Source organism: Typopeltis vanoorti, chromosome 8 (genome assembly GCF_054136105.1).
Source record: "Typopeltis vanoorti isolate ZY-2024b chromosome 8, IOZ_Tvanoo_1.0, whole genome shotgun sequence".
Classification (NCBI taxonomy): domain Eukaryota; kingdom Metazoa; phylum Arthropoda; class Arachnida; order Uropygi; family Thelyphonidae; genus Typopeltis; species Typopeltis vanoorti.
The window spans coordinates 104,559,003-104,586,875 of NC_143556.1; the positions used below are offsets into that span (position 1 = coordinate 104,559,003).

The 27,873-nt window shown below is 36.3% G+C and overlaps 1 protein-coding gene across 1 annotated transcript in view; it reads right to left on the reverse strand.

The window, feature by feature from the left end:
- Positions 1-13,696: 13,696 nt before the first annotated feature.
- The window catches only part of LOC150104249 (ribose-phosphate pyrophosphokinase 2-like), a 185,770-nt gene continuing 171,593 nt past the window's right edge, over positions 13,697-27,873 (reverse strand). Inside the window, exon 7 of the mRNA XM_090396866.1 lies at positions 13,697-13,813. Coding sequence (XP_090252992.1) covers positions 13,721-13,813 — 93 coding nt within the window. The 3' untranslated portion in view covers positions 13,697-13,720. The remainder of the gene's footprint in view (positions 13,814-27,873) is intronic.

The window sequence follows — 27,873 nt, forward strand, 5'->3', positions numbered from 1 at the left end:
TTGAGCTTTTGGGTGCTTTGGGGGATGCAGGATGATAGAATTCATAATCGCTGGTACTTACGACGGAGATCTCGCTTCCACTTCATGGTTAATGCACTTTTTTCTGTATTCATTGGATAAGAGACATTTTTTGATATTTCTGGAATGTTCTCTTTATTGTGAAGTGTATTAGTTGAGTACCGTCTTCGAAGTGAGATGCAAGACCATCCTATCCTTTAGAGTGTTGATTCGTCACACCGCCAAAGTAGACGCTAGTTCCTTACCAGTGGCGTGTCATTAGTGCAATGTCTGCACTAGTGGAGCGTTTGGGCGGTTACAGTGAAAGGTAAACACTGTCACAAAACAGTGACAGTGTCAGGGACACTGGGGGTTGAACTTTTGGGTGCTTTGGGGGATGCAGGATGATAGAATTCATAATCCATGGCACTTCTGGCGGAGATCTCGCTCACACTTCATGGTTAATCCTTTTTTTTCTATATCTGATGAATTTTGATTGTGGACATTTTCTTTAAATTCATTTCTTCAAGATCTGGTTTTAAGTGAAGCTTGTTTTTTTTTTCGCGACTTCCTTTTTAATGTTCGCCTTATCTGTTCATGAAAATGGCTGATAGCTAAAATTTTGTACGGCATGATTTGCTTTAGTACAGTTGGCCGACTGCGAGTTCTTCCCTCCTCTGTTTTCTGTGCAGTTTAATCCTCATTCCAATGAACATTCGATCAATCTGCGGTACTCTAAATCCTGTTTTCTTTCTCTTCTTATTTGCTTTCATGCTATGTTTTTATCATCTTGAATCACCGTTTAAAGTATCATTCTTTCTCGATTGAGTAAAAAATTTTCACGAATTATAATCCACTATTAAAAACTAATCGTGGGCCTTACAAAGAGAAATCGAAATGACATACAAAGGCTTCTCTCACAAATGAAAATTCTTTATTTATTATTAGTAAGTCAGCATTAAATAGGCAAAATGAAGGCGGAAGATAATTTTGATGTTGGTTTTTTGTGTTGCTATTCCAGTCAAGAAACGTTTAAATAAGACTGTTCCCTCCTCCCTAGCCATCTCCTGATGAGGCACCAAAAAGTGCCGAAACATGTTTCTTGAATGAGGGGGACGCACTATCTTAGGTTTTTCGAACTTAATGAGATCTAAAATTTCCTAAGACTGAAAAACAGTCGAACTTGAGAGGACCACCAATAGCGATTTGAGCCTCTGTTCATGTGATCACTAGAGGGCTAAAAGAAACTAAATTTAGGATAAATTAATTTGAATGTGTCCCTTTGGAGGACATCGCGATTTGTCAAGAAACATGTCGAGATGGTGGGAAATAAAGCCGCATGTTATTACTGTGATTCGTTCCACATTTCGACGCTAAGAATTTGAGGTGGGGCTTAAGCAGATTGGAATGTGATAAAATTTGGAAGACTTTGGTGAACAAAAAAAATATCTACATTAGTTTTGTAATTAGCTTCTTATTTTTATAGAAGTACGGTATAAGAAAAATATGTTATTTAATTGCCTTCACATTCCTTGAAGATTACAGAAAACATGAGTTAATGCAAAGTAAAAGATAAGAAATACAAAAACAGGGTAACAGCACTAGCCTAAGAGGAACTGCAAAATATTTGTGAAAGAAAAGCCCCTCGAATCAAGATTTCGTCAAATCAGAAATAAGCATCTTGAAAAGTGATTTGAATGCTATTTATTGTTCAATGACAGTGGGATAGAAGTGTGAGTGGAATCCGAGGACTTTTACTTCGAAGCAGAAAGATAAGTCCTCGGATTCCAATTCTAATAATAACAATAACAGTGATAAAGTCTTTATTTATTTATTCGTATGGGATCCTGACCCCGTCCCTTTCGGGGAGTCATAAAATATATATACCTAATCCTGGTGGAAAAATCCTGGTCCGAGTTTCCTGGTGGAAAAACTCCTAACTCATCTTTAGTCGAATCACGTCATGGACGGGAATCGAATCAAGGCCTTTCCGAGGCCTGGGTTCGTACAGACGAAGCACTCAGGCCTTTCCGACAAGAGGACTTCGTCTATACCGACAGAACTACGGAGGCTCTGAGAATAAAGCATGAGTGAATTCAAATCACGAATTCAAATACAAATGAATAATTATAAGAAAAATAATGCATTAAAAACATAAGGTGACATATAATCAAAGTGATTATTTATACATATAATTGAAAAGAACGTTGAATGCATAGAACATGTAGAACTGAAAAGGAAAAAGTCTCATATTTCCATGTTTTAAATATTACGAAAGTGGTTTTCATTTTCGTAATATTTAACTTGTCATTCTTAATTACTCACATACTTCGGTCATAATAAAGGTTTTACAGATGCAATGAATACAGTATACTCCATGATGGGCCAGTGGATCCTTGGAATAAAAAAAAACTTATTCAATTAATCCAAGAATTCACTTCCTCCACTGGCCCACTCTGAAACAGGATGCACAATTCCTATCAGAAAAAAGGAACATAAACGGCATATTAAATTTGATAACTATGGTAAATCTGTCCTTTCTGATTATGCTGTGAATACTCTACACAGAATCGAATGGAAAGGCACCTGTTGTTTACATCACACCAAAATGTGGTATGAGCGTAAATTTAAGGAGGCCTGTGAAATTCTTATCAACCACCCTAATCTTAACAATGATAGTCTAAAAATTCCAAGAAAATGGATGACATATTCTACACACTTAACATTTTGGTCTAAGAGTTAATTATTATTAAGGCTGTAAGCAATCCAGGATCAAAACTCTAATATAATATTCGTGTTAAATTATGGATTAACCATCACTTTTGATGTATTAAAACTATCTATATGAATTTCTTCTCTGATGTTATAAATGAAATATAGCTTTGACGTAGTTTTTTTTTTTTTTTCATTAGCGATCGAGCCAGTAGAATAACAGTTGATAAAATCATTGTCAGTTTGGTTTACTGTTATAAATGTAATATAGTTTGTCTTTGTAAATATATGTGCATACTCCAAATGATGACCTTAATATGAAGGTCAAAATGTCTGGGAAATAAAGAAATTATTCCTAACATGGTTGTAGTCACGATATTTTACTAAAATGTCAAAACAGAATGTCTGAGCAAAATACAAAAGTATCATAGTGTATCTATTCCCCTTGTCTAACTCAGTTGGTAGCATTGTTATAGAATGAGAGCAAGATGCTAAAACATGACTTTCCTTTAGTAAACCAAAGCTGGTTGTTGCAAAGTAGGGATTCTCTGTCAACCCGTTTCTGAATGCGAGCCCTAATCAACTTTTCCAAAAATCTTCACCATCACTCATGACATACTGATTGGTCAATAGTTGGATACGTTGGTCTTTACACCACTCTTGTGCAATGGCATTACCATACATTCTTTCCACTCCTGTGGAATCTTCCCTATTCTGAGACTCAAATTATATAGTCTGGTCAAAGGAACAGCCAGTTCAGATGAACATACTTTTATTATCCGTGATGATATTCCATCAGTCCCTATTGCTGAATTCTTATTCAGTTTGTGCAACAGCTCTCATACTTCCTTCTCATTCATATGAGTTTCCTCGTATGGTGGAGAGGTAGCGATGAGTTCAATGCTGCATATACCAGACTGATAGCTTTTTAGCAAAATGGCTGCTCATTAGTTGAACAATTACTTCTGCATCAGTCACCTACATTGTGTAATTATTCTTTCAAATCCATTCTATTACTTGCAGCATAACGATAGAATTCTTTTGGGTTGTCTCAGTGGCGTTGCTATAGCTTTTGCCGCGCGGGCGGTCCCTAAGTTTGCCGCCCTTCTCAATACACACCAAAAATACTACAAAAAGTCAAAATGACGTGTAGGATAAGGTTCAAAGTACTGCCCGGGGCAGACCTCCCCCTCCTCCCTAGCTATGCCACTGGGTTGTCTTTAACTTGTAGAGCCAGTCCCTTTTCATACTTAGACTTAGTTTTCTATACAACACTTGTGACTCTTCTGGCCTGCTGCGTATAATTATAACTGACATCATCCTTATGCACATGATATTCATTTTTCTTGCGAATCTATTGCTTAATTAGATTACACATCCATTTTACTCCTACTCTATTTATTCTTCGAACTCCAGGGACACATTCTGATATCGGATTATCTAAGTATTTTTAAACACTTCCCACACATTGTCGATATCCTTCCCATCCAAGAACTCATCATTCCCCTCAGGTGGTCATAATTTCTAGCTTTGTAGTTTAGCATGTAACCTTTTCTGAATAAAACATTCATAAACTTGACAACTTCCCAAGTGAGTACAGCATGATCAGTCACCAATCAGAGGCAGAATAATTGACTTTAACTGAAATCTCCTCTGACACTATAATCAGATATAACCTCTTTGACAGCAAGTAATAATAATAATTATTATTATTTAGAGATACCTCCAGGAAGTGAGCTACACGCACCAGCTATCATACTCATTCTTGAATTCATTCACACTGCTTGCACTCAAAACATCCAAAGGCAATCCATTCCAATCATGCACCATCCTATTAGAGAAAAAATTAGCAATCATCCCTTCTTAGCGGCATTCATTCTCAGCTTCCAAGGATGCTCTCTTGTCCTTTCCCCCACCTCCATAAATTGAAAAATTCCATGAACTGAAATTCTGCTTGACCCTTTCAGAAGTTTGTAAGGCTCAATCATATCACCCCTCTTTCTTCTGTTTGCTAGCGTCTGCAGTCCACATATTCTCAATATGTCTTCATAATCAGCATTCCACAATCCTGATATCATTTCTAAGGAGAAATGATATCAAGATTCTGGAATACCCTTCACTATATCATCAGAAGCACAGTGGAAACCAGGAGACCAAACCTGCACAAAACAGTCCAAGTGAGGTCTTATCAAAGCCTTCTAAAGAGGCAAAATGGCATCCTTATCTTTATATTTGAACGTTCGTTTCAGCATTGTAATCATCTTTTGAGTTGTATATTTGCAATCTTTGCAACATGGCACCTGAACTTCAACTTCCTATCTACTAACATTCCAAGATCCCTAGCTTCATCACCTTCTTCAAGCATAATCCCACCAATACAATACGACATTGGATATCTAATCACGTCGAAGTGCATAACTCGACATTTACTGATATCTATTTTCGAACCCACAATTCCAGGCTATTCATATCATTTTGAAAGTACTGCATATCAGCAGCTTTTTTGATTACCCTACCTATCGTTGCATCATCAGCAAATAGCTGTATGTCGCTTTTCACATCGTTACCAATAGCATTAATGTACAGTTGAATAACAGTGGACCAAGCTCTGATCCTTGTGGTACACCACTGGTTATCTTAATTCTTGCAGACTTACATCGCCCCGTACACCACTTTTTAATATCCGTCAGTCAGCCATCCTCTTATCCACGCTAATATTCATTAATCCAAACCCATTTTCTACAATTTATTCAACAGTCTACCATGCTGTATTCTGTCAAAAGCCTTAGCAAAATCCAAAAGCATCATGGTGTATCCATTCCCCTTGTCTAGTTCAATGGTAACATTGTAATAGATGTGAGGAAATTGTAAAACATAACCTTTCCTTAGTAAACCCATATTGCTCATTGCAAAGTATAGATCCACTGTCAATTATTTTTGAATGCGAACCCTAACCAAGTTTTCCAAAATCTTCACCACCACTCCTGAGATACTACCTGGTCGATATTTGGACATCGGTCTTTGCACCTCCCTTGTGCAATAGAATTACCATACATTCTTTCCATTCTGCAGGAATGGAAAGAATGTATGGTAATGATTACTTTTCGCACCCATCGTATTTATTTGGGGATTCATTTCTTCGTCACTAGCAAACAATCCACCAGGTCTGTAACAACACCTATGTATTTAATCCTGTTAGACTCCACCGCACACTAGAGGGCTGCAAAATCACTGTCAAATTAAAAACTTATTCATATTGCAGTTATAGGTCTCAACTCTAACTGGATTCAAGATATATCTGATATCATTAGCAGCATACACCCTTCCTCTTCTGTCTATCCTTAAAACTACTGTTCAATACGTTAGTATGACTGATTTTGACAGCCAGGTCTCACTAATGTTTACGCTATGAAACTCCAATATATTAACCAAGGCAACAATCTCTACTCCTTTGTTTCTGGTACGCGTAGCATTCATGTACAGACATAATAAATTACCTGTATGCTCTTTTGTATACACTTGTCTGTGGTCTGCATGACACAGTTCGACAACTTGCAGATTTGTTCTTTACTTATGCAGACATCATTACACATGCTTGATAGGTCTGAACTGGAAAACCACAGAATTGTTCTCTCTTCATAATCATTTCCATAATAATAACCATTACCATCAAACTGTTCATTTTTGGTCTAAGCTGTTAAAACTGAGAACTTTTATTGTTAAAAGACATTAAGATTTTAAGATTTAATTCATTTACAAATACAAAGAGCCAACAAGATTCACTAGCCACTGTCTAGCATTTTCAAGGCTGTACTGGTGTGAAAAAAAATGCATCAAGTTATATGAAAACATACACTTTAGTAACTGTTAGGCCGTTACATTTGATAATTCGTGTTTGATGGCGTGCATGCGTTCGAATGCTTCAGTCAGAATCCGGTACATGACCACGTGTTGTGTAATTTTTCGCATATTGTAGTTCTGTTGAGCTGAGAGAATTGATGAGATATTTCCATATGTCTTTAAGAATAGTACCTTGATTTCTATTTAAATTATTGCCTGTGTGTAGCATCACTGCTGCTTCTTTGAAAGTTCTGTGTCTGTAGTTATTCTCGATGTAAGGCATAGAACTGTTTATTCCAATCTATAACGTGATTTGATATTGAGAAATGATGAGCTAAACCAGATGTGATGATTCTATTGTCATTGACATCCCCCACTTGTTCCTTCTCTCTTATTTCAAAACGTCTGTCCAATGTAAGAAAGGTCACACGTGCATGGAATTTCATATACTCCAGGAAATTTGAAGAAAGGTACCTGATCTTTGGGAGATCTTAAGACTTGCCTAATCGTGGTAGTTGGTTTAAAAACCACTCTGATTTTATGAGCTTTTCACATTCTCACCAATTTTGTGAAAACTGAATTAATATATGGAATGACAACTGTGGACACATATTGGGACTCCGTTCCACATTTTTGGGGGTTGTCTTTAAAAAGCAATTTGTTTAAAATGTTAGAAGGGTATCCATTCAGAGATAGTGTTAGCTATTTGTGACAGTTCTCTCTGTACATCTCTCTTTCGAAAATAGACCTTAAGGCTCTATTACGGAGCATATGAATGATGCTGTGTTTTTGTGATCTATGATGGTTAGACGAATAATGTAGATATCTACTGTATCTGTGGGTTTCTTGTAAATGGACAGTTGGACATTGTTATCTTCTCTCCTCACTGGTATGTCAAAGAAGGGTTGTTCTTTGTTCTTTTCCAGTTCCATAGTGAATTTGATCTTATTATGTAGTGAGTTGATTTTATTAAGAAACAAGAGGTTTTCCATGGTATCCTTCCAGATGATAAACACGTCATCGACATATCTCCACCAAATCGACGGTTTAGGTGAAATCGTGGAAAAATATCCTTTCCAAGTTTTTCCATAAATAGGTCTGTGCATGGTGGTGAGAGAGGGACTACTCATGGCTAGACCTTCCGATTGTTTGTATACTATGTTATTTACTTTGAAGAAATTTGAATTCAGGCAATGATGAAACAACTGGGTGATGTTTCATCATTGCCACAAGTTAGTTGATGATTGATTCCTCTGTATTATAAAGACAATTCTTCTTCTTTTTCTTTGAGTGCCATCTCCTATCGGAGGTCGGCGACCACCTTGGCAAATTTTGAGCGATTCTCAGCTATTTTGAGCAGTCTCTCAGAGTTCATACCAGTCCACTGTCTGATATCTGCCAGCCAAGATTTTCTTCGTCTTCCTTGTCCTCTTCTTCCATTTATCTTCGCTTTTATAATCAATTGAAGTATCTTATATTTTTCATTACGAAGTAGGTGACCAAGATATGCAGTTTTCCTTCTTTTTATAGTATCTAAAAGTTCACGTGATTTCCCCATTTGTTTCAGTACTTCCTGATTGGACGTTTTTGCTGTCCATGGGATTTTTAACATTCGTCTGTATAACCACATCTCAAAGGCTTCAAGTCTTTTTATTGATGTTGTCTTCAAGGTCCAAGTTTCTGCACCGTACAGCAGTACAGACCATACATAGCATTTAACCATGTGTACTCTAAGCTCAAAGTTTAAACTGCGGTTACACAGTGTTGATTTCATCAAGAGAAAATTTTTTCTTGCCATTTCAATTCTAACTTTTATTTCCATTTCTGGATTGCAATCTTCATTTAACCAGCATCCGAGATATTTAAACTTTGCCACTCTTTCTATTTGTTTCCTATTTAAAGAAAGTGCTAAATTAAGAATTGGTTTCTTACTTATGACTGAATTTAGTTTTGGTGATATTTATTTTTAATCCCATTTTTTCACTCTCTGCATTTATTAGCTCCAAAAGATTTTGAAGATCCTGAATATTGTCAGCCAGAAGAGCTGTATCATCGGCATATCGGATGTTACTGATGATTTCACCATTTACACTAATCCCTTCCTTTCTTCCTTCCAAAACTTTTTGAAATATGGCTTCTGAATAGATGTTAAAAAGAAGTGACAGCACACATCCTTGCCTCACTCCTCGTTTGATGTTAATGGAGTCTGTAAATGTCATCAACTTGAACAGATGCCTTTTGGTTCCAATATAAGTTTTCAATGATCCTGATGTCTTTACCATCTAATCCAATTTTTTTTAATAGTACAATCATTTTAGCATGTTGGACTTTGTCAAATGCTTTCTCGAAGTCGATGAAGCAAATGAATATTACCTTGTTTTGGTCAATACATTTTTGAAATAAGATCTGAGAACAGAAAAGGGCCTCTCTTGTTCCCAAGCCGTTTCTAAAGCCGAACTGGGTATCACTGATGGTGTCTTCACATTTTCTGTATATTCTTTTTTGAATTATTTTCAGAAACATTTTGAGAACTTGACTCATTAGGCTGATCATTCTATAGTCATTACAAGTTTTCGCATTTACTTTTTTAGGTAGCATGATGAAGGTCGACTGTAACCAGTCTTGAGGGATTATGCCTGTATCGTAGATCTTATTAAATAGCTTTACTAATATGTTAATGTTGTCACCTTCTAATAACTTTACTATTTCTGCCGGTATTCTATCTGGTCCTAGGGCTTTACCATTTTTAGCTGAGTTCAATGCACATTCTACCTCTGATTTTAGAATACATGGACTGTCCATATGTTCATAAGTATTTTCTGGGTTCTGTCTGTCATCAGTAAAGAGGTCTTCTATATATATCACCCAATCTTGTATTTTCTCATAATTTTTGGATATAATTTCTCCCTTTTTGTTTCGAAGGATACAGAATTGTTTTTTCTTATATATACCTGAGGTCTCTTTCATCTTTTTGTGTAGATTAAAATTGTCATGTTTTTCCTGTAGAATTTCTATTTCTTTACATTTTTCATTCATCCAGATTTCTTTTGCTTTTTTGATCTTGTGTTTAATAATTTTCTGAACCTTTGTATATTTTGTTGGATTATGATTTTTATATGATCTGCGTTGATCCACGAGAGAAAGAATTTCATCAGTCATCCAATTCATCGAATGCAATTCATGGAACAGCAATTCATCGAATAAACAATTCGCAACGACAATTTAACGAATGGCAATTCGTCGAAAAGGCAATTCATCGAATGACCAATTCCTTGAATAACAATTCGTCGAAAATGCAATTTATCGAAAAGGCATTTTTCTTGCAAAGTATTGTTTAAAAATCATCAGTAACAATGTGGAACGTTACTCATGACACAGACAACATATTTAAGTGGTCATTGAAATGTAATAATTATTTCTTGCATTTTAGAGCATTTAATGTAAGTGTACATCCTGCTTCATTGTACAGTTAGCGACATGCACTTATCTCCCGAATAACCTTGAAAACATGTAATTGCAGTTAATAAGGGGAGGAATAGGCTAAGAAATTCGTTCTACCAAATTTTGTTACAATAAGTCTAGTCGATTGAAATTAAAAATTTCATTAAATTTCATCCAGCCAGAGCGAAATTGCTAATATCATTTAGGAACTTCTTTACGGAAATGTCATGATACAAGTGATCCATTACGAACTAAAACTGAACCATGCATTCAGCTTCTTGTTCTGAAAACTTCTGCGAATTCTGCGAGTTATTGTATACATAATTTCGACACTATTCTTTGTAGCCCCGAATATAGATGAACTGAAAACTGGAAGGGTTCGACATTTTTTTGTAAAAGTTTCAAATACGGAATCCAAATAAATTTTTTCATTAATAAATGTAATAAATATATAAATTTACTGAACGTAAGTTAGTAGGCCTAATACCGAGATGACTAGGCTTTTCCTCCTGGAAATAGGCAAATCGGACAAGAAAAACAATAAGAATCGATACTGTTCTGTAATTATTCCTTAGTAAAGCAGCATTGCTATACCAACAATCATTATATTGAGGAGGATGAGGGAAAATACAACTACTACTACTAATAATAATAAATTGATTCTTTGATGTAAATATTTTTCACAATATAATAATAAAATATATAGGAATTCAGAGTAAAAATATTGGAAAACTTGAAAAAAATTCATTCCTGAAGATTTTTCAATCACGTTTCACTTATTTACTCCTGTTTCTGTTATTCCTCAACGACAGGAGTGCCACATGCACTTATTTCCCGAATAAACTCGAAAGCAAGTAACTGCAGTTAATAAGGGGAGGAATAGGCTAAGAATACTGAGGAGCATATGTGTGGGTATATTTCTGGGTTTTGAGGAGGTGATCGGTGCAGTTTGTTAAAAAATAAATAAAAGGTTAAAATATTCTCTAGGAAAGGAAAATAATAAAATAAAGAATGATGAATAAAGAGTCTTAAAAAACAAAACTCTAAGCCTTTTAGAAGCATACTCATCTGGTGTTATATTTAGATGACCAGCGGTTGGAAGTCTTATTCGACTTTTGAAGGATGCCAGTGGTCAGCAGATCAGTTAGAAAACACAGTGCTAAAGGAAATTGGAATTGGGTTGAGTTGTTTTGAATTAAGGAAGAAGCAACTGGCCTTAAATCACTGCGTTTGTTTTCCTATTCGGTTCGCTTGTTTTTCGGCAAGAAAAAAACCAAGTTTCAGAGAGGAAGAACCTTCCATCCTCGTATGAGACAGGCTAACTCACCTTCAGGTTAAACGCCCTGATAAAGGCGTTTGACATCCTTGATAAACGTAGGATGCTGAAGTCCTTTTCAGCAGTTTCATTAAATGAGCAGAAGAATTTTTCTCTTCTCGATTTCTGCAGTTTTGTAGAAAATAAGTTTAGGATGGAGGACTTTTTTTTATACATTCACGCCTAGGTTTTTTTGTAGTCTTCCATTTTCCAGAGATGAGATGTTTCTTAAAGTTGATTTTTCTGTTTTGGATTCGAGTTGGTTCGAAAATATGGCTTAACAATGCGATCATGCATGATCGCATTGTGGAGCCATATTTTCCATGAGGAGATGATTACGAGAGTGGCGTACCTAAATATGCTAGAGAAATTTGTGTTTTCCCAGATTGAGAATGCGTAGGTCCTCATTTTCCAACATGATGGAGCAACTCCACATTATGGCGACTGCGCATATCCCACTGCTTGTGGCCACCGCGCAGTCCCGATTTGATTCTGATGGATTTCTTCTTTGGCGTATGTTTATATTTGTGTATAAATAATTAAGTAAAAGAGTTTTTTTAAGGGGAAGGGGCGGAAAAATAAGCTACTGCATGTGGCGACAAAATTTCTAGGGCCGGCCATGGTGAATATGTGTTTGAGGTAGATATTGAAATCTCAAGTCGTATATTGTCTGTTGGATTTCATAAGCAGGTGCATTGTCATGCAAAAGCAACACGCCTCTGCTTAGTTTCTCGAACCGATTTTCCTTCAATACCTTCAGAGCTGCTGTAACAGTTTCACCTTTCTTGAGGTAAGGTAAGGATTACACCATCCATATCCTAAAAGACAATGGCAAGAAATTTCCCTGCTGTTTGGTTCGAAACTTCTTTGGCCATAGAGAACCTTTGTGTCTCCACTCCATTGACTGTTGTTCGTTCTCCGGGTCATAGTGACGAAGCCATGTTTCATCAACGGTTAGAATATGAGCTAAAAAATTTCACGAGGATGAAATCCCTTTATGAAATGTTCTTTTAACATCTCAACTATACCCGCCTCAGTGGATATCATTCACTGCAACCAGTATGCCTCGCCAAAAAATCGCTTTCCGAACGAAGTAGGATAAATAGTAGGATAATAAAAAGATATATACCTCTCAAAATAATTCAAAACAAACCAAAAAAAAAAAAATTGCACACACATCTTCTCCCCCACACGCCTTATAATTCATTTTTCGGTGAACTGTAGTTTTTCGATCAATTGCGTTTCGATGAATTCTTTTCGATTAACTGCTCATTGGTGAATTGCTTTTTCGGGGAATTGTCTTTCGGTAAATTGTTTTTCGATGAACTCTCCGGATACCATATTGTTTAACCTTTATATCAGTGACATCGTCAGTGGATTACAAGGGGATATTCAATTGTTCGCAGATGATGCAAAGCTGGGAAGGATTATTAATAATAGTGCAGAAGTGGTAGCCCTGCAAGAGGATTTGAATAAGCTAGATAGATGGGTAAATGAATGGGAATCGATTTAATGCAGCAAAATGTAAGGTCTTGAGGTTTAGGAAACATTGATGGGATGTTGCATACTCTATGAGAGGAGCAATACTGGAGGATGTAGGGGAGGCAAGAGATCTGGGTTGATGATTGATAGAAACCTGAAATTTAGGGGACATATTGCAAAGGTGGTGAAGGTAACACAGAGGATTGCTGCAATAATGAGAAGGACACTGACCTGCAGAGATAAAAGGGTTATCATTCCGTAGTATAAGACTCTGATCAGACCACGCTTAGACTATTGTTCGCAGATTTGGTCCCCAGGATTTGAAGGGGATAAATTAACTGTGGAAAGAGTACAAAGGCGGATAACAAAGATGGTTTCAGGCCTGTACAATGTTAGTTATTAGGATCGGCTGAGGGAATGTGAGCTGTAGAGTTTGGTGGATAGAAGGAGGAGAGGTGATATGATTGAGACTTTTAAACTGTTGAAAGGTGGTTACATGGTTGACAATGGAGAGTTCTTTCACTTGGTTGAACAGCAGGAAGGAATGATGACAAGAGGCCATCCCTGGAAGATATGAAAGGAAACTGTCAGCAAGAGGGTGAGAGTGGTTTCTTTGCATGGAGGGTGGTCGAACCATGGAATGCATTGCCCGATGGAGTGATGAGAGCGAGAATGGTCAATGAGTTTATGGAGTGGTATGATAGACTTTGTGTTCCTTAGGAGGGATCTCCCCTCGATGAGTCTTGGATAGACTTTGTGTTTCTTAGGAAGGTCTCCACGATGAGTCTTTTGACTCCATGGAGGCCTGGATAATAATAATAATCATTACCATCAGATACAAAAAACACATCAAGATATTTAAAAAGATTTATTTCTGAATATATATTAATTTACAAAATAGTGCACGTCAAAAAAAAAAAATAAATAAATAAATTACAATGGAATATTAGAATATAAAGCAGATACTGATTCACCATTATGTGTTCGACGTATTGCTTCAGCTAATATCATGGAGATATCAACACACTGTAAAATAAAATAGTACTATAAAAATTTCAAATGTTTCATTAAATGCTATTTATTGGCTACTTAAAAACTGAATTAATAAATTATAATCTAATTATTTACACCTAAAAGTAATCAGTGATCTTTTTTATTTAGCATGCACAATTTTTTGATGATTTTTATGTGATATAGTTTGTGTGATATGTAGCTTGAGTAAGATAAAAATTAGCATTACAGTGAAAACAAAAAATCAACAAAAAAGCTCTAAAAATAATCCAAGTAGAGCAGAAAGTTTTTTCAGTTGGTTATAAATAGGAGTTTTAAATTCCTAACATTCTTTAACCTTCAGGAATTAGGAAATGACATTATAAATTAAAGAGGCCAAGAAATTATATTATTGGTTTAATCCTTTATCCAAGTGTAAGCAAACAAAGTATGCACCTGAAGTAATTTCAGGAGCGGGCAGCTCGTATAGAAGCTAGTTACTTCACATCACTTGCCTTAGTATCCCATAATGCAAAGCACATATCCTCATGGACATATATAATGCTGTGCATTATGGGAAGGGTCACAATGCAGACCAGTTTCAACCTTTATTGAAGTCTCATCAGTGGGAGCCAGAGTCAGAAGTGATACCAAGGTTGAAGTAATATTCCTTATTATATGGAAATATGACTTATATGGAAAGACATCCTGCCATAGGCATGTTTGTGACTGTTTGTGAAAATATTAGTGGTGGTAGTAGTAGGCAGTAGATGGCAATGGTGTAGTTGATGAGGTTCTCTGTTGTTGGCAGATTGAGTGGTGACAGAGAGTTGTAGAGTAGGTGTCCTCCCTCAATGAGTCTTTGGACGCTTTGGAAGTGTCACGTAATAATAATAATAGTATGATGATGTAAACAAAACAAAACAACAAATTATATTGGTACAACATCAAGATAAGAAACAATATGTGTTTGTTGAAAAATACTGACTTTGAGGTTAAAATAAAAGAAATTCTAAGTGCATACTAATTTAATGCTTGGCAAAAAATAAATACCAACATTCACATCTATTGTTAAAATATTATATTATTATTACATGGGTATCTCCATGGAGACAGAAGACTCACTGCTGGTGACCCACACTAACCTTTACACATATAATACAGTTAAACTTAGTTATAACAATCACCAGGGGAACGGACAAAAGTTCCTCATTATAACTATTATTCACTATATCAGTGATGAGTTAAATTGACATTGCTTGCTTGTTGAAAAACAAGCGAGCAACAATTCAATAAAACTAGATTAAATAAAATAAAAAGTAATATAGAGAAAAAATAATATCATTACATATCTAGATAGTATTTATATGAATGTGCTTCTATAAACTACAGTAATGTTAAATACAATTTATTTGTCCAAAATTTTAAAATCATTCATTTAATAGCACACTTTATCTCTCTGTAATTAAAAACAATAATAATTATTAAAATGAAGATTTCAATTATCTAGTCAACAACTGTTATATACAAAATCGTCAAATCGTTTCAAATTTTCCTCTTGAGCCTTAAAGACTGGACCCTCGGTTGAAAATCCAGCACTTCTTTGTGTAGCAAACCATTGAAGCAATGTTTAGACATTTGTAAGCTCATTTTTTTTTTGTTTCAGTCATGCTGTTTTTCAGTGTTAATGTAAACATATTAACATATTCATCTGTCATTAATGTTGAAGAGGACAAAGAAAACTTGTTAATTACTTCAACATTTTTTGCACCACAGTCTAACTCACGAATAATTTCAAAATTTTTGTAAATCAAGAAACCCTTTCCTTTTAGTAGACGTGTTTCTGATGGAAGGGTTCATTTTTAACTGATTTTACAATCATGGCAGTGAGGGAGGGCCGGAGGCTAGTCACTGAAGAGGTAGATGGGAATGATTAGGTTATAAAATGGCTTGTAATTCAATCCAGGTGGTCATGAAAGTTAAACCACTCCTTTCATTTTTGTCTATTCCAAAAACTATCCAAGCAATTAAGTATGCTTGCATAGTTACCAAAATTTGTATGGTACATTCATGTAGTATGCTCATTATAAAAGTTAGTAAACTGTATCGGAATATGCATAAATTAAAATCACTATGGGCCTTTTGCTTATTACAGCCATTATCTTGTTATTTCTGTGCTCGTTACAACAAAGCTTGACTATACTTATCATAATCTCCTTAAACTCGTTCACAGTCAGGGCACTCAAAACTAATTCTGGAAATCTATTCCAATTGCTCACCACTCTCCAAGCAAAAAAACTACACCTTACACCCTTACTAACCACACTATTAACAACTTTCAGGGATGACCTTTAGTTCTCTATTTGTTATATATGCAAAAATTTCTTGTTTCAATCTTATACAAGGTGTCCCAAAATTCACGCAAGAAGTAATTTTGATAGAAAACACAGGTTTTTAATTAAAAATTGTATATTCTTATTGATCCATAAAGTATACAGTATAGGGTTATGCATGGAATAGACTATTGGGTAAATGACCTCCACGGCTTTGCTGGCACATACGCACTCTTTTGTCAAAATTTTCCATGACCGTTTTGCATAAATGTAGCTGAATTTCGTTGATACAGCGCTCAATTTCCTCCTTCAAGGCATGGGTGGTCGTGGGCTTGTTGGCATAAACCTTAGACTTCAAAAAACCCCAAAGAAAAAAGTCCAACGGCATTAAGTCACATGATCTGGGCAGCCAATTCTGATCACCCAAACCGGAAATTACACGACCAGGAAATGACTCATGCAGTAACTGAATTGTTTCTCGGGCTGTATGGCATGTGGCACAGTCTTGGTGAAACCACATGTCATCCACATCCATATCTTGCAATTTAGGCACAAAAAACTGGATTATCATGTCGTGATAGCGAGCACCATTAACTGTTATTGCCTTACCAGCCGCATTTTCGAAGAAGAATGGACCGATGATGCCTCCAGCCCAAAATCTGCACCAAACAGTGACACGTTGTGGATGCATTTGTTTCTCAACAATCACTCGTGGATTTTCTGAACCCCAAATGCAACAATTTTGTCGATTAACGAAGCCATCAAGGTGAAAATGAGCCTCATCGCTGAAGATGATTTTGTTCGAAAAATAAGCATCCACTTGTTGTTCCATAATCCATTCAACGAACTCTCTTCGCTGTGTGTGGTCAGTAGGCTACAGTTCTTGAGTCAATTGAACTTTGTAAGCATAAAGATGCAAATCTTTCATGAGAATATGCTGTAGAGAGCTTTTCGAAATGCCCAATTCAAGACAACAGTGCCGAATTGATGTTCCTGGACTCTCAGCAACACTCTCATGAAGTGCTTTGATGTTTTCTGTTGAACGACTTGTTGAAGGATGGCCAGAGTGTATAAAATCACTAGTTGATCCAGTTTCCTTGAATTTTTTAATTAATCTTTTCATAGTTGATGAAGTTAAATCAGTATTCCGACCATATTTTGTACGCAAATTGCGAACTGTAATTGCCAAACCTTCATTATTTTTAAAATATATCTCAACAATGAAAATGCGTTGTTTTCATGTAGCGCTCCATTTTTAATAACCCTGAACTGTCAGCTGTAACGCTGTCTTTTTTTTCTCGTTGGCAACACTTTACTGCACAAATGGTGCTATATTTAAATCTTGAGTGAATTTTGGGACACCCTGTAGAACCTCTTTAATAACTTATAAGTTTCTACCATGTCATCTCATTTCTGCCTAATAACTAAACTTTGCAAAACACACACACACACACGCACACGCTTCTGTGTGTCCTCATCTCTGATTCCTCTCACCACTTCCTGATCCCAAAAAAATCCAGGTGACTAAATCTGTGCACAGTAGTCAAGATGTGGCTAAATCATAGTCTTATAAAGAGGAACAAAATCCTCCTTATCATTACGTTAGCATGTTTTTCAACATGAAAGTAATCCTTTGAGCTATTTTGCAATATATCTTCTGAACTTCAACTCCCTTTCCACCATTACCCCAAAGTCCCCAGCCTCATCAATCTCCTACAACTTATTACCATCAATGTGATACACATCATGTAACCTTTTCAAGCCAAAGCACATAAACTTACAGTTTCCAACATTAAAATGACAATTATTATCATTTTCTTACGATGCCAATTAATTTAAATCATTCTGCAGGGTATCTACATCACTATATCATTTTTTGCCCTTCCCTACCCAGTTTTGCATTATCATCAGTAAATAACTGAATATCCACCTACCATTAAATCTTTCCCTATATCATTAATATACAAATTAAAGAGTAGTGGCCCTAGTACAGACCCACAAGGTGCTCCACTAGTTACCATATTTCTCCTATAAGTTTCCATGACACCATATACTACTCTCTTGTTTGGACTATCAACCATCCTCATATCCATGCTACCAGCTTTATACCTATCCCCATTTGTTCCAACTTTTGTAATAGTTTTCCAAGCAGTATTCTGTCAAATGCCTTTGCAAAGTCCAGCAGTATCATGGTGTATCCATTTCCCTTATCTAATGCTGCTATCACTCTATTATAAAATGTGAGTAAATTACTAAGGCAGAACCTGACTTTTACCCCATACTGCCAATCATAGTTTTGTTTACCTATCTACCCATTGCTGGATTTTATATTTAACCAACTTTTCCAATAACTTTAACCATCACTCCTGAGATATTATCTGACCTGTAATTTGCTACTTCTGTCTTGGAGCGATATTTATATTTATGTAATGGAACTATGTTATCCTCTTTCTATGCTCTTGAAACCTTGCCAGTGCTGAGAGATAGATTGAACAACTTTGTCAGAGGCACTTCCAATTCTCTCGCGCATTCAAATAGTACAAGGACTGACATTCTATTCAATCCTACTGCTGTATTCATATCAATATTTTTAAATATGCTGAGCACCTCCTGTTAATCTACTTCAATTCCAACATCAGACTCCATAACATCAGCAACTACAAAATCTCCACCTGGATGATACACCTTTGCAAAGTGATCACTCGTAACTCAACTATTTTTTTTCTTATTCCAGGAACACATTTTCATAAATGCAGTATCAATGATGACACTTGCAATTCCATCTGTTTCAAAACAAATCCTGAAGGACACCAATCTTTCTTTAACCAAAGAATAAGCCTTTGTTGTAGAATAAATACCATGAATTCTTTGCAAAGGCTTTTGATAGATTACCACATGATAAGCTGACAGTCAAACTAGAGCATGTGGGGGTTGGATGTTAGACTAGTGCATTGGATTGGAGATTGGATGTCTGACAGGTATCAACAAGCTGGGTATGGGGGAGCAATAGCCCAGAAGAGGAAAGTCACTAGTGATGTGTCTCAGGGGTTTGTTTTAAGACCACTGCTGTTTAACCTATATGTTAATGATATTGGAGAAGATTTGGATAGGAATATACAGCTGTTTGCAGATGATGCAAAGTTGGGATGAACTATGAGGAGGAGTAGAGCAGATGTTGTGGTCTTGTGATGGTTGTTTGCAAAGTTTGGTAAAAAAATAAGTTAAACACATTTTTTGGGAAAAAATCATCTTTATTTCTCAACATAGTCTCCATCAAGGTCTACACATTTGGTCAAGCAAGTTTCCAATTTTTTCATCAAATCTAAAAGTAGGCAATGCAAAATAGTCATTGCCTCGTTTGAATAAAATTTTTTCTCACCAAGCCAAATATTTAAGTTTGGGAACAACAAGTCACATGAGGCCAAGTCCAGAGAATACAGTGGATGTGGAACCAATTCAAACCTCAATTCGTGCAATTTTGCCATTGTGATGGCTGATGTGTGGGACGGTGCATTGTCGTGATGAAAGAGCACTTTTTTGTGTGCCAATCATGGCCGCTTTTTCCTCAGTTCTTCTTTTAAATGGTCTAATAATGACGCATAATAGACTCCTGCTATTGTCTTACCCTTTTCCAAATAGTCTATCATGATAATTCCTTGGGAATCCCAAATAACAGTGGCCATCACCTTCTCAGCTGACAAAACGGTCTTCGCTTTTTTTTGGTGCTCTTTTACCGGGCATTGTCTACTGTTTTGACTGCTTGGACTCAGGTGTGTGTAGGTGGATCCAAGTTTCATCTACAGTCACTTTTTTTTGCCATTCAGTCTTATGTTGATAGTACTGATCTTGAACTCTGGCGATATTGAGTTAAGTTGTGTTTTAGGATTTGTTCCAGTAGCTGATTTTTTGCCCTGGTTCCCTGGCAAAAACAACAGGGGCCTTGTTCAACTGGGCGATGCCCCAACCGGAATGAAATTCTATCATGTTGTACCAGCATTTTATATTGTGGTTTATGCCTATAAGAATACAATTTAGTCAGGTAAATCCCAAATTGCCAGCCCATCCTCGTTCGTTCAGTATTCAGGTAGATACTAACATGCTGCACCACAAGAAGGCGAGTACTGGATATTAGGGTAGAAGATAGAAGGGTAAGGTTAGTTCTCTGCATTCCTTTAAAGGCTATGTGGAGGTCTCCTCTTCAGTTGCAAACTTTGTTTGCTTACACTTGGATAAAGGATTAAACCAAGAATATAATTTCTTGGTATCTTTACTCTTTCAATGGTTAATTTATTTCCTTCAGATCCCTGAGATCAAATCTGAGCAAAACAGTCCAGGTGTGGTCTGATCAGAGCTTTATACAATGGAATGACAATTCTTCTATCTTTGCTGGTCAGAATCCTGATCAATATTGCAGCGATCCTTCAGGATACCTTCACCACTTTTGCAATATATCCACTGAACTTCAAGTTTTTATCAATCATCATTCCAAGATCTCTTGCTCTCCCCCTACTTCCTCCAACAGAGCATGCACTCTCCCAATGATGTATCCAAATCTTCAAGACTACATGTAGTTGAATTAAACTGACACTCCATTCATTTGCCCACATGTCCAGCTTATTCAAATCCTCCTGAAGGGCTACCATATATGAACTATTACTAATAAAAATTTTCCAATTTCATATCATCTGCAAACAGCTGAATATCCCCTTGGAATCAATTGACAGTCATTAATATAAAAGTAAAACAATACAAGTCCCAGTGCTGAGCCATGTAGTACCCCACTTATAACCTTCTGCTTCCATAATACCACTCTGTCTCATACACAATCCTATGATATCTAGCAGACAGCTAATCCAATTCACTAAGCTGACATTTAAACCCATGTGACATAGCTTAAATATCAGTTTATCATGTGGCACCCTCTCAAATGCCTTTGTAAAAATCCACAAAATGGCAACACATGCCTTTCTTTGATTACAAAATGCAATCAGATTACTAAAACAAGAGCACCCTTTAACAAATCCATGCTGACTCTCAAAGATAACATTACCCTCATCTGCCCAATGCTGTATATGATCTCTCACTAATTTCTCCAAAATCTTAACAACCACTGATAAAGCACAATCTGTTCTATAGTTTGACACTTCCATTCCAGTAGCACCCTTATGCAATGTATGGCACTATCGTCCCCTGCTTCCACTTCTTGGGCACCTTTCCCATAGCTAGACTCTCACTGAAAACCAGGTCAACAGAGTTGTCAGCTTTTAAGTGCATTTCCTTAAAACCTGTGACAAAATCCTATTCAGTTCCATTTATTTATTGACATCCAGAATACTCAGTATTTGAAACATGTTCTCCTCTTGTACTTCTAAACCTTGAACCTGCTGCATAGTCACAGCTCTGGGTTAATCCCAAGAGAGTGGAAAGAGGAGAAAATAGTTCCATTGCATAAGAAGGGTACAAGACTGCTGTTGCAAATTACTGACTGATCAGCATCTCAGGAGTCGTTGTCGAGGTGTTTGAGAAGTTGGTCAAGAGCAAAATACAGGAATGGATAGATGGAAATGGGATACTGTATGGGAGGGGAACATGGTTTTTGTGAAGGGTAGATCATGCCTCAGTAACTTGCTCATGTTTTATAATACAGTGATGGCTGAATTGGATAAAGGTAATGGGTTTACAGTAATCCTGCTGGACTTTGCAAAGACCTTTGACAGGATACCACATGGAATTCTAATCAGTAAACTGAAGCACATGGGGATGGATACAGGGTTGGTGAGATGGATAGGAGGGTGGTTGATGGAGAGATATGCTCCATCAACCATCCTCTCAGTAGTCGAGTCCAACAGAACACCAGTAGTCACAGAACCCCTGTGACTACTGGTGTTCTGTTCTTGGACCACCTATTTAATTTGTTCATTAATGATATAGGAAAGGATCTGAGAGGAACCGTTCAGTTATTTGCTTATGATGCCAAGATGGGTAGAGCAATAGTGAATACACATGATGTCAAAATTTTGCAGGATGATTTGAATAGACTGGAAGACTGGGCTAAGCAGAATGGATGTCAGTTTAATGTAGCAAAGTGTAAGGTTATGCATTTTGGGGTGAAATGATTATCAGCAGTATACCACATGGTGGAACCGTACTCCAGGAAATTGATGAAGCCAGAGATTTGGGAGTGTTGGTGGATAGGGAGTTGAAGTTTAGAGGACACATAGCAAAAGTAGCTAAATCAGCTCATCAGTTCACTTGGTTATTGAAGAATACTTTGACGAGTAGTGGCAACAAGGTTATTGTTCCTCTTTATCAAGTCTTGACAAGACCCCATCTTGACTACTGTGCGCAAATCTGGGCACCAGGGTTTCTTGGTGATGGGGAGGAGGTAGAGAGGATCCAGAGGCAAGTAACCAAGATGGTAGCTGGTCTATGGAATGAACCTTATGAGAACAGGTTGAAGATTTGAGGGTTACAGTTGGTTGATAGGTGGAAAAGAGGTGATATGACTGAGAACATTCAAATTACTGAGGAATTCTTACAAGATTAATTCAGAGGAAAATTTTCAGAACAGGTCTGGTGGTGGGAGAACCAGGGGCCATTCATGGAAACTGAGCAAGAGTGTGGTTAGCAAGGGTTTAGAACTAGATTTTTTACTTGGAGAGTGGTGAACGAGTGAAATAAGCCCAGAGTCTGTTGTGGGTGCCATGACTGTGAATGAGTTCAAAGCAAAGTATGACAGATACTGTGCAAAATGCTGAATAGTTCTTGACGTGATGTTTAGGGCCTCTTTCGATGAGTCTAAGGACTCTTTGGAGTTGCCCCTTATAATAATAATAATACCTCTAGTATTAAAACCCACAAAATATTCATTAAACAACTCTACTATGGACTCTGCATCAGTCATTCTTCCTCCTACTAGCACACAGTGAAAGAATTCCTTAGGATTTTTTTTTATATCCCAGGGCTAATCTTTTCTCATATTTCAGTTTTGCCTACCTCACCTTACTAGTCAATCTCCTAGCTTGAATCGTATATTCTTCATGCATTCCTTTTCCACCTCTCTCATTATATCTCTTCCATAATATTTTTTTCAACTGCAGTTCCCATTTAATATTGTATGTCATCGATTTAAATACCAAACTGCATTTTTTTTTTTCACTCGACATGTATAACTTGCACTGCTGCTACTAAATATTTCTTCACCAGTTCCCATGCACTTCTTATATCTTGGCCTTCCAATTCCTCCATCCATGGAACTGCCCTAAACTGATTTCTAAAATTATTATAATCACCTCCACTACAATTCCAAATAAATTTCTGTTTCTTTGATACTCCTGCATGTCTATTCATCCTCCAAGTCAAAACTACATAATCACCTTCTCCAACTAGGAGCAGAGATTCCATCTCAGTTACATTCAATTCCTCTAATGCTATGACCAAATCCAAAACTCTTGAACCTTATGTTCCTTCTACTAAGTGTTGCCTAAGATATCTGTTCCTCAGAAATTCCATTTCCTTTCTACTACTATGTGCAGTTTCCTATTCCAAATTTATACTGCTGTAATTAAATGGACTTCTGCTCTTCACTCTGTAGGTAACTGGCTTATAGCAACACCCTACTAAATATCCTATCCTTCCCATCTCCACCTCACATCATGTGCTCTCAAAATATCATTCTGCATACTTAATAAGCCTGAATGGGATGAATGTTTTATCATAGTCACTTCATGAAGAAGTGTTTTTATATCAGATTTTAAACATAACTCATCATAATAGCGGGGATAGTGTGCAACGATCACTATACTTATTGGAGGTTTAAAGTGGCTTGAGGAAGTTGCAGGTTTCTAGATTATGTAACCCTGAACCTTTCTATGATACAGATGTTTAAGATAAGTCTAATAACCTTTGGGGGGATTTACAAAAAAATAATAATAAAGAATTATCAATACATATAAATTTTCTCAAATGGACTTTGTTCTACATGCTCTTTCTAACAACTATTGAAATTCATTTAGGTCAGAAGGCCACTCCAGAAATCTTTGTGTTGGTTTTTCATTTGAAAGTCACCTTTAAGCAGCACTGTGAAAAAGTATTATTGCTCTTTATTAAAAATCGTGCATTGTTTAAATTAGGACTTTGGGGAAAAAGTCAACAGTCACACACTTTAAAATGAGAGATGCAAAGACATACAGCATACTACTAATGTGTTAAAGTGCTGTAGAACCATCTTATCTGTATTATTACTTATTATCACTTACATCTTATCTGTGTGGCTGCCTGATTAGCTTGTATCACTATATAAGGACTTCAAGAGACAACAGCAGTTGACCACACCATGTTATAAAGAGGAAACTGATGATGATCCAGATACAAGTAACTAATACAAAATCAGGATGCCAGAATGTTGATTATGAGGGAAATCTGAGTAAACATAAGTTACAAGGATTAGTGAATAAGTAGAGAGGGGTGATATGATAGACTTTTAAGATAAGTAGGGGATTTAATATACAGAGCAGAGGGAGAAAGGAGAAGAACTGAAGCCCATTCCTGGAAGATGTATTAGCATATGGTGAAGAGAGAGTCTTTTAATGAGAGGAATGGGTGAAATGCATAATTGTTGTGAATGTTAAGAGCATGCATGAATTTAAGGTACAATATTACAGATACACTGATCACTGAATTAGCACAGAACTCCATGGAATTCTGTTAATAATAATAATAAAGTAAACCTATTATATTCCATTTAACATAGAAACTAATAATAAAAAAGAATATTTATATACCAAGAAAATATACCAAGAATATTTAATGAATGAGTGCAAGCTTATACATTGATTATCATTTATGTTGGTATTTTAGGAAGAAGTATGTCGACATCTCCATATCCAGCAATACTGTAATATATATATGATATAGCAGCAACAATAATGTACAGTGACTCTGTATTCCTCAGAACTGCATATTTCATATGTTAACATATAACATATGCATGCTAATGTTATTCTATTTTGGACTACTACACTTGTCCAGATGATGTAGCATTCAAGATAAACAATAAAGCTATTTTAGTACTTTAAAAGCATTGCAAATTTTGTAAACCTTCATTATGACAAAGATATAATGAACTTCATTACGGCAATGACATCACAATATGAATATTAAAAATGAAGTATGCAGGCTTTTAAAATGCATTTCATCAATAAATAAATAAATAAATACAGGTTACAAAATATATAGTAAAATTTTGAATAAATGACTTAGAAATATTGTAAACAATCTACTCTCAAGAATTATTTTGGGTAATATTTTACTTAATTTAGACCATGAAGTTGTGTGTGTGTTTGTGAATTTCAATATGTAATATCATTCACAAATAAACTACAAACAATCTAAATGAAATATCTTAGAAAAGTGGTGCAAAAAACAAGATTAGATCGAATAAGAAACCAAACTATAAGAGACAATTTTCAAGTTGTATACCTCTGAACTAATTCATAACACAAGCCCAAATGAGGTGGTTTGGACATCTCATTTGAATGGAAGAAGGAAGAATAGTAAAAACTGTATATGAAAACCAGAAAATAGGAACAAGAAACATAGGCAGGCCCAGGAAAGGTTGGCAAAAGGAAATTAAAGAAAAATTAGAAAAGAAGGGAATTAATTGGAAAGAAGCAAAAGAACAAGTTTTGGACAGGATGGCATGGAAATCTCTTTGGCAAAATCTCAATGGTTAAAAGCACAAGAGATCACAGACAAAGAATATGATTCAGAAAGCGTTTTCCATGGCATTGACACATACAGGGAAAATGGAGGCCAAGGCTCCTTGTTCACTGAGTTTAGCATAAGAGATTTTTGCACAATTTAGTTGTGTTCTATGTACTCATTAAGAGTGAGTGGCTTATGGCATGAGAGAGAGAAAATATGTCAGACATGTTCTGTATGCAAGTGCAAGAAATGCAAGTCATATGGAAAGTGGAAAAATGAAGTAACTAATATTGCTGATGTAATGATAGTGAAAGTGTTGTAGAGAGTGTGGAAGGAGTGAATGACAGTGTCTGTAATGAGAGTGAGATGACAGTGAGAAGTGAAATAATGTGCATATACAGTATTGTTCACAGGACAAACAGTGAGCTAAAGCAACTGCAGAAATGATTGTCATGTGGTTCAGGAAGAAGAATGAAAGAAAAAGTGAATGGGGAAAGTATGAAAGTGGGAGAAACTGGGAATAATGAGAAGGTATTATATGGAGAGGCGATGATAACAGATGTACTTGATGAAAAAGTGACAAAAAGCATGTTTCCCAAGTGAGAAGATAAAGGATGTTAGTGAAACTGTTAGTTTTCAAGAGGAGAAGTGAAAGAATTGATTGAATTGGCTGGCAAGAATGATTTGAAAGGTGAGAAATATTCAATGAGAGAAAATATGAAATAGGTGCTGATAGAAGAGGAAAAGAAGAGCAGGAAAGTAAAGACCGAGTCTGCTGCCTCAGTATGATAGGGCTGAACTGAGAAAGAGGAATGATAACAAATGAGCCAATGAGAAAATTGAGCAGGAGGAATGATGTGCAGTTTATAGATATATAGAATGGATTGAATGGACAAAAGAACTTGTATATACTCAATGGACTGCATGGGTTTGGAGTTGTTTGAAGAAAGTGCTGTTCAGTGATATGTCGGAAGTGCAAAAGCATAGAAGCTATGAGTAGAATTAGGGGAGATGTAGTCAAGTGTCGGTTCAGTCACCCTGACACAAATGATTATGTAACGATGAATACAATTTCACAAGTTTCAAATCTGAATGGGTTGGTAATGACATTACAGAAGGGCAACTATGGGTGAAAAGCAATGTTGAAATGCATGCACATGAATGTCAGAAATAAAGGAGATGAATTTTAGGCACTGCTCAGTGTCTGAATGGCTAACCGTTATAGGCATCATGCATGGTTGAAAGAAAATGATCCGAATATAAAGAGTTCTTTTAAAAAACGTTTAATTTTCTTGACCAAAAAGCTCTGGAAAAACTTTTATTGGGATTATATTGATCAAGTGTGTATAATAAACAACTAAGTTATACCAACTAGTTTCACCAACTAAGTCTGTTGGCATCTAAAAAAAAAAAAAAAAATCAGCTAACGCCTTTTTATTCCCGTATACGGGGAGTAGGCGAGGCCAGATTATCACAATGAGAGCAGGCTGAGCAATTATTATGAGAAACTTCAAACTATGAGAACACAGATTGGAGGAAGGAAAGCTACCATGTCAAGGCAAGTAATTTATCCAGTTGCTAGGAGATAATTACCTGAAAAAGCATGTACCTATAACCAAGGTAAACACTTGGTCTCCAATCATGTTCTAGAAGGTTACTGAACATGTGGAATTCCCTGTCAAGAAAGGGTTCACGTTGAACTATAGAGCAGGATTTATGACAGACTTAGGAATCATCTTCAAGCAGTGTCATGGATTGAAAAGTTACAAAGAAAGTGGTCAGGAATTGTTAGACACAAGTAGCACGACTGCATAGCCATGGTCAGGAGGATAAACTAAATGGGCTGGGGGGGGGGGGGGGGGTAAGTGGATGAGTAGAAATATAAAGCAAGAGCTGAAAAAAAAAAGAAAACGCCTTGGTGGAAATATAAAGAAAAAGGCAATCCACATATTCATGACCAGTACAAAGTGAAAGTAAGAAGGGTAACTAACATGGTAAGAAAAGCCAAATCAGATTATGAGAGAAAATTAGCTAAGCAATCCAAGTAAATCCAAAAGA